This window comes from Orycteropus afer, unplaced genomic scaffold (assembly GCF_000298275.1).
Source record: "Orycteropus afer afer isolate SDZICR_OR568_19922 unplaced genomic scaffold, OryAfe1.0 scaffold00129, whole genome shotgun sequence".
Taxonomy (NCBI): Eukaryota; Metazoa; Chordata; class Mammalia; order Tubulidentata; family Orycteropodidae; genus Orycteropus; species Orycteropus afer.
This window is the reverse complement of record NW_006921716.1, coordinates 4,595,715-4,604,737: the sequence shown is the minus strand read 5'-3', so window position 1 is coordinate 4,604,737 and position 9,023 is coordinate 4,595,715. Positions and strand designations below refer to the sequence as shown.

Sequence of the window (9,023 nt, the reverse complement as noted above, 5' to 3'; positions counted from 1 at the left end):
GTTTCTAAGAAATTCAAAATAACTTAGTCCTCTCTTTCAGACTATTTTCTCCCTCTGTGTGTATGTGCTACTATGCGTATTTGGAAATTATAGCAAGCCTGGCAGATGAGATCTAATAGTGCATTGTACCTTGGCATATGCAATCCTCTCATTCAGGATACACAGGAAAAAAGTGAGACTAACCCTTGGAAAAGATCATGACGTAGGAACTTCAGAGATTCCAGATTTCAATTAAAGTGAAGCTATGTTGTTGCTGTTGTTGTTAGGTGCCATCGAATTGGTTTCAACCACTGACCCTATGTGCAACAGAACAGAACGACACCCTGCCCAGTCCTGCACCATCCTCAGAATTGGTGCCATGCTTGAGCCCATCGTTGCAGCCACTGTGTCCATCTACCTCGTTAAGGGCCTTCCCCTTGTTCACTGACCCTCAACTTTACCTAGCATGTTATCCTTCTTCAGGGACTGATCTCTTCTGACAACCGGACCAAAGTATGAAAGATGAAGTCTGACCATTCTTGCTTCTAAGGTGCATTCCAGCTGTACTTCCTCCAAGCTATAGATTTTGTGAAATAGCCTTGGGACTAAATTAATATAATAGAACTGGACTAAATTAATATAATAGAACTGGGCTTTGAGAAAGGAGCTATGGTAGTGCAGTGAGTAAGGCACCGAGCTGCTAACCAAGTTGTCAGTTCAAACCACAGCTACTCTGTGGGAGGAAGATGAAGCGATCTACTTCCGTAAAGATTTACAGCCGTGGAAATCCTATGGGGGTTCCTATGAGTCAGGATTGACTTGAGGGCAGTGGGTTTGGGCTTTGAGAACATTTTAAGAATGAGAAATGAATGAAACATGCAAAGGAGATTAAAATTAATCTTATGTACACCTCTATTTTAGTATTTTGAAAATCTTAATGAAGCAGTCTGTTTTCCAGAAACATTTAAATAATGAAAATGACATCAAGAAGAAATGGAAAATGTAAATTGGCCAGAAATCATGTAAACAAAAACACAAATAGAAATTATTATCAAAAAGTTGCTCCAAAAGATAATTGTGGACCCAAATAGTTATTTCACTGACATTCTTAAGAAACAGGTATTTACCAAGTTATGTAAATGTTTTCATTCTCTTAAACAGAAAATTTACATATTAATTTCACAAAACTAACACAAGTGGGGACCAAAACCTGAGGAGATCATGAAAGAAAAAATGCAAACTAAATACAATAGATGGTATAGTCCTAGTAAAAGACCAGGAAACAAACTAGGAATAGATTTTTGAAAAAAAACCTACCGTGACAAAAATAGATTGATCCCCAAAATTCATGGATTTAAATCATAAATCAATCAAAATAATACTTTTCTATTAGGGGTTAGTATGTAATATGGTGTCTTTGTGTATATGCTGAGAATGTATTTGGTAAAATTAACCCCACTTCTGATAAAAACTTAAAAAAATAGGAATGGATATTCACATAAGAAAAATATTCTTCATTAACATGATTGAAATTCTCAGCACTGAAGTGCTGATTTTTAGGTATCAAACCAGCAAATCTCACAGTAAAACTGAAAACTCTGATGAGACATGATGAATGTCCTTATCCACTGATGATGGAAATATAAACTGATATTTTTGAAAAAGTTGTCAATTTCCTTTAAGCTATTAATATATTCATGCCTCTGAATTTGGTCATTTTATTACTAAGACTCATTCTTATGGAAATAATCTGAAGTATAAAAATATGTTTATGCAGAAAATATTGAATAGGATAGGCAATCCCCAGGTTATGAGTGTCTGGTTTATGGACAACTCCAACAAGCCCTTGTGTTGTTGTTAGGTACTGTTACGTCTGTTCTGATTCACAGTGACCCCACGCACAACAGAATGAAACACCACTCAGTGCTGCACCATCCCCACTCATTGCTATGCTTGAGCCCACAGTTGCAGCACCGTCAGTCCATCTCGTTGATGGTCTGCCCCTTTTTAGCTCTCTACTTTACCAAGTATGATGCCCTTCTCCAGGGACTGTCCCTGCTGACAACATGACCAAAGCACAAGAGATGAAGTCTAGCCATTCTTGCTTTTAAGGAGCATTCCAGCTGTACTTCTTCCAAGTCGGATTTCTTCATTCTTCTAGCAGTCCATGGTATGTACGTTCAGTGGTCTAGCCAACACTGAAAGCTGTAGTCTTTGATCTTCATCAGTCAGTGCTTCAAGTCTTCTTCCCTTTTCACCAAGCAAGGCTGTGTCATCTGCCCATCACAAGTTGCTAATGAGTCTTCCTCCAATTCTGATGCTTTGTTCTTCATATTGTCCAGCTTCTTGGATTCTCAGCATACAAATTGAGTAAGTACAGTGAAAGGATGCAATCCTGATGCACACTGTTCCTGATTTTAAGCCACATAGTATCCCCTTGTTCTGTATGAACGGCTGCCTCTTGTCTATGTACAGGTTCCTCACGGGTACAATGAAACCTTCTCTAACTCCTGTTCTTTGCAATGCTATCCATAATTTGTTAACGATCCATCAAGTCAAAAGCCTTTGCATAGTCAATGAAGCACAGATAAGTATCTTTCTAGTATTCTAAACACTATCATCTTCAGTATTCAAAACACTTGGAACATAAAAAAAAAAAAAAAAAAATCCTCACAACTAGACCAATAAGCAACATCATGATACATGGAAAAAAGATTTAAGTGGTTGGGGATTTCATTTTCCTTAGATCCACAATCATGGCCATGGAAGCAGCAGTCCAGAAATCACAGTATTGCTTTTAGTAAATCTGCTGCCAATCTCTTTAAAGTGTTTAAAAGCAAATTTGTCACTTTGAGGACTAAGGTGCTCCTGACCCAAACTATGTTATTTTCAATTGCCTCTTATGCATGTGAAAGCTGGAAAGACCAAAAAAAATTATTCATTTAATTTATGGTGTTTGTGAATAAAACTGAATATACCCTGGACCGTCAGAAAAACAAACAAATCTGATTTGCAAGAAGTATAGCCAGAATGCTCCTTAGAAGTGATGATGATGAAACTTTGTCCCATGTCCTTTGGACATGTTATTAGTAGGGCCCACTACCTGGAAAAGGACATTAAGCTTGGCAGAGGGTCAACAAACAAGAGGAAGATACTCAAGACAGATTGACACAGTGGTTGTAACAATGAGCTCAAACATAGCAACAATGTTGAGGATGGTGCAGGACTGGGCCTGCCTTTTCTGTCATACATAAGGTTGCTATGAGTCAGAAGGGACTCTACTGCACCTAACAACTGTAACGATGACAATCTGGCCATATTTTCACTAGAGATAGCCACATTTTTTTTTTTTTTTTTACAATTTTAAATATGATGGTCTAAATATTTATCACAAATTACTAGCTTTTTGTCATTGTTTATTACTTAGCTAGAAACATCCATAATATTTGCCATCAACATTGATCTCAATAATGTTTTCAAATGCTAAATTTTACTGGCCATAAGGAGAATGCTTCTATGCTTTGAAAAACTTGTAGCAAAAACATATATATACATAAATTAGGTATAATTTATGATATTTCTAAGTTCTGAAACACTTTCATCCAGCAAAATAGCATTAACTCGTGCAAAAGGCCAATGCCTTAAAAAAATAATCAATGGAAACCTGTTTCCTAATAGAAAAATTTGCCTTTCTAACTTTAAATATTCTGAAAAATATTTTCATGTGTTCCCATCTTTCCACATGTAGCTGGCTGAAAGAAGACATCAATGAACACCAGTCAGCATTTTTATGCTTCATGTCTTTATTGAAGAGGTTCAAAATGAAGACATTATTTGCAATTAAAAAAAAACATATATAATGGATAACAGACAACAGTAGTTACAGTAATTTTGTTTTTGCAAGTTAATAACTTTCAGAATAATATATAAGCAATTTTTACATTTTAAATACGAGCTTAAAATTACTTTTTATCCTACAACATTGACCAATACTTTTGGAAATAAATAATAAATGATGCATAGATCTAAGAAAATTTCTTAAAAACTTAACTATTGCACAAGAAACTAATGTGAAAATAATATAAAAATGTGTTTAAATAATATTGTCACAAGTTTCATAATTCATAAATATTTCACCTACTTATTGTTCATTATGATCTCTGGGATCTGGAATCGAATGATTTCTTACAAATTCATTTTCCATGTAGAACATTTAAACATTTATTTGTTACTATATAATTTAGTGAGAAACACATCCGTGCCAGTTTAATTAATTTAAACTCAATCATCTACCCTTTTCTTTACAGATTAAAAAAAAAAAATCATGTGGCTTCACAAATGATACTTGAAAGAAAATAGTGCTCAGTTCTTGACAAACAGAAGTTTGATATTTTTCCTTATGAGTTGTAACAATTGAGAGAAAATAAATTATTGAAATGTAATTCTAATATGTACATCAGTCTACTAAATTTATTAGTTTATTCTAGTTGTTGGACCAGTTTCATCCGATTTTTTTTTTTTGCCCAATATGATTGAGTAACGATAACCATGAAAAACAAAGAAACTAAAAACCACTTAACGAAAATCAGGAAAGAAATCATAAGGTATGTAAAATGATTCATTACCACTAAGCCTATATCCTCTGTCCAAATGTTTAAAAAAAAAAAAAGAATAAACTTCTGTAATGTATAAATAAATTTCAGAGTTAAAACATTCTAAGCCACACATCCTCACAGCTGATGACAATCATAAACAAGAAGTTAGAGACTTCCTGAAAAATTAAAGACTTTTGTGTACCTTGCAAATAAGATTCAAGCTCGACAAGAAAATTGCTGCCCAATTACTGAATATGGCTACATAAGCAATCAAAGAGATCTATTACTAAATACTGTATTCCACTGGGATTGACAATGATTAAAAGCTACATTTAAGTCAAAGTTAAGGAGAAACTCTAATTAAATATTTGTGTATGTTTAATTACAGAATAAATCAACCATTAACTATAGCAATACATTTTCCATGGCTTTCTATTGTGATGTAAATGGTGCTTCCACACTAAGCACTACTGAACAAAATAGAAGTAGGGAAAGTCTGCCATTCTGTTAACCTTCTCAAAACTACATCTAACTTTACTTCCAGGGACTAAAATTCAATACTTTTCATCTGCATGCTCTGCACTAATGATTCATTACCACAATTATTACTTATTAGCTGATGCGGCTTGTTTGAAAATCTGTTAAAATACTTTCTTCTAAATTAGACATATAGAAAGAAAATATTTTTTCAACATGTAAGATTTTGCAAGGAATTCTGTGTTGTCCATTAAATAACTGTATATTCAAATCTTGCAAAAATGTAGTCGTATATTAAGACTACTATTCAGATATGGAATTATGGGAAAGAAGGAAAAATGCAAAATTTGGAGACAAATGAAAGTAGTTTAATACACAGAATTAAAAATCAGTTATAAATGGAGTAAGATATAGTCATATTTTCATTTGTTTATCTGAAAAGGAAACTTTAATTACATTTTCAAAAATATTAAGAATATTAAATTATTTCATATTGTTAGGAATACACTAAGTAAAGGTAACATAGACCTCATGTTGTTGGGGTTTTTTTGCTCTTATTTTTTAAGATTTATAAAGCTAGGTGCTCAAGAGCTCTGCAGGAAGATGATCTGACATAACTAATTGTGACTACAAATCATTTCTTTAAATACAAATTTCCAACATCCCATCCTATTGTGATATTATTCAAAAACGGGCACCAATAAAAAGAATATATTTAAAGTTTATTCTGCTTTTTTTGTTCAAGGTAATGATCATCCTAAAGATTGAAGGACTAAGTACTAGAATTTCAGTTAAGGGAAGTACACTTAATGTGCTTTCACACTACGACAAAGAAATCAATAACTAAGCTACTGATTCAATTTAAAATTATTTTCTGACAGGTAAGTGAACATTTCCATGAATGGCACAGAATGGAGTATCACGTATTTATTATATACAATATATATACATATATATATACACACACACTACATAGCCAAAGGATAATGCTTCAAAAACTACTGAAAAAGCTATTTTGAATATTTGCAGCACAAAATAACTACAAGAAGTGTTCTAGCATCCAAACAGCTGGAGTCATACAATTCCAGACCCTGGATTTGTTCACAGAACCATTCTTCGAATGCCACATTCACAGCAGAACTTCGCCCACTCTACAGGGTATTTGGTCCCACATTCATGGCAGAATTTTGGTAAGTGCCCAGAGGAATTTCCATCACTGCTTTTAATGTTTCCGCCATTAAATGAAGATAGGTAGTCTCCATCTGGCCTGAAGAAGTACAGAAAGAAAGTAGAAAAACAAAATACACATGAGTAGTTTTCAACCCATAAGGCCTGGGAAACAGGAGACAGTATTACCAAAAGATTACTTAAACTCATTTTAATATTCCTCTAGTTTACACTTTAAAAAAAAAAGGAACACTTGTTAGTCAATACTGTACTTCTGAATGTTTTCATGAGTATTTTACTTGTCCTTGATAGGATTTTTTCCATTTACTATGAGTTGGGGCTGACTCGACGGCACATAACACCACCACCACCACCACAATGGGAATAGAAAAGTCTTTCTATCTGGTCATAAGAATTGCCAAATGATACCCACAGTATTTCTTATTCATTTTAATTTCACTGTTCAATTAAATTATTGCAATGCAGTAAATATTCAACAAGACTCTATGTATGCTCTGAAAGGGTGAGCTTGAGTCACAGGGTATCTCCATGAAGGTAAAACAGATTCTAGAATAAGAGTTTAGAGAAAAACAACTGATATCATAAGGGTCTTATCACAGAAGGCAGCCATGGAGGAAATAGATTCCACTGATGAAATTTTTAGTAAATTGTTGTTGTTATATACCGTCGGGTAAGACCCAACTCATAGTGACCCCTCCTTGGATTTCCGAGGCAGTATCACTATGGAAGTAGATTGCCCCATCTTCCTTTGGAGGAGTGGCTGGTGGGTTTGAACCACCAGACTTCTGGTTGGCAGTGAAGTGCCTTAGGCACTATGCTACCAGAGCTAAATTGTAAGCAGAGATATTTGTTATTAAAATAACATATTTATATTCCCTCTCAGAAAGTCACCATAAAGGGAAATAACTGTTGCAGAATTCTTTTGTGCAAGCAGTTCAGGGGTGATTGAAAAAAAATAATCACTGGACTTTCTTAAAAATTCAGTACATAAAGCCAAATGCTAGCATGTTATGTTCCATACTTTGTCTCCTATCTTTTCAGTGACATGACAGAGCTGCAGAGTCACTATAATCTGAATCAGTGGACATCCTTTAGATATGGACAACATATTTATAATAATAAACAAAATCCCTTTAACCCATAAAGACAGTAAGGAATCAGAAGACATATAACCTCAATCAAGGAAGTATGCCAAGAGAAAATAAACCATCCTTATTAGTAATTTCATTCTTTTTTCTTATGTTGGGAAGTCTTATTTAGTTCTTTTGAAAACATACTCTTTTAATGGCAGTAGTTTGTCAATGTTAATAATTTCAATTCCCTCTCTCATTTCTTTAAATACTTCAAATTTAAATTTTTGTTTTCTGCTAACCCATATCCATTACTGGTTGCTTGTTTCTAGGTGTAGCTTGGGATCTCCTTGTGTGCTGTTATTTGTAATTGTGAAGTCCTGATTATTAGATTCATCTGTGAGAACGGGGGAGTCTGGGTTGAGAGCATTTCACACCAAACAGGAATGGTTTTTGCCTCTCCTGAGAAGCCACCAGGAGTTCTGGTAGCATAGTGCCTAAGGCACATGACTGCTAACAGAAGGCTGGCGGTTCAAACCCACCAGCCACTCCTTGGAAGGAAGGCTGGGCAATCTACTTCCATAGTGATACTGTCTCAGAAACCCAAGGAGGGGTCTCTATGAGTCGAGTCCGACTAAACGGCACATAACAACAAGAAGCTACTAACCTGAGACCATTTTAGTTATTTTTCCAGTTAAGAATGTTATAATATGCTGACACTGTATTTTCAAACCTTAAACTCATGTGAAGGTGAACCTGTAGTTAAGAATTATCAAGGGGAATACTCACATCCCTCTAAGACATGGCTGAGACAGACAAGTTTCCTTGGGATTTCCTATTCCAGTTGGTGGACTGTTTTTCCCTTAATCCATCTTTTACTGAGGGGTATCTCTTGGTATTGTGAGAAAGTGTTAGTAAAACTCTTTCTCCTTTTCTATGAAAACCTGAGATGACTTCTTAACTTTGTTTTAATGCAAGTTAATAAAGGTGCAATGTCAGCTGTGTTTCCAGGCAACAGAGGTTATAGGCAGTCCCTTGAAACTAGATATATCATCCCTTGGGGTGACCTTGAAGCTATGTCTATAAGATTGTTACAAGCAATTATGGTTGTTTTGGGGACATGAGACTTCTAGTTAAGTTGGCTCCACATCCACTTACAGTATTTCCTCTTCTCACACCTGAACTATCATTTGGAGGGCCAAAGATTAGCTCCAGGACTGCCTGGAGGGCAAGGGTTCCATGGAAGGGAAATATTTGATGACATGCTTCTATTATTCTGTATTTCCAAGAAATGATTCCAGTGTCAAATGTGATGGTCTATAGTCATGTAATTCTCTCTAAATATGCCTAGCAAGATCCTCTGCAGAACTTAGAGTGAGAGGCATGCAAGGTAGGGATGGGGAAGTTGAGTTACTAATGCTCTAGTCTATAAGAGTCCAAGAACTCAACTCCTCTCCTAGGATGACATTAAAACCCAAGTCTCTAGATCATGAAGATCAGTCAAAAACCTCAAATATAGCTGCAGTGTTAGTTTTTTTTTTTTTTTTTAAGTCAATCTAGCTTCCTTTCCATTTTTGTTCCCTGAAGTTCCCTTACTTTTCTGAGAGCTCAGCCATGCATTCAATGAGATGTATATTCTATTTCATCCAGCATTTCTAGGTGTTTTTAGTGGAAGGATCTTCCAGAATATGTAGTGTACACACTACCACAACCA

General features: G+C 35.0%; 1 protein-coding gene across 1 annotated transcript in view; it reads right to left on the bottom strand.

The window, feature by feature from the left end:
* Positions 1-6,152: 6,152 nt before the first annotated feature.
* The window catches only part of ZC2HC1A (zinc finger C2HC-type containing 1A), a 61,000-nt gene continuing 58,129 nt past the window's right edge, over positions 6,153-9,023 (bottom strand). Inside the window, exon 10 of the mRNA XM_042781503.1 lies at positions 6,153-6,318. Within this exon, the coding sequence (XP_042637437.1) occupies positions 6,153-6,318 (166 nt within the window). The remainder of the gene's footprint in view (positions 6,319-9,023) is intronic.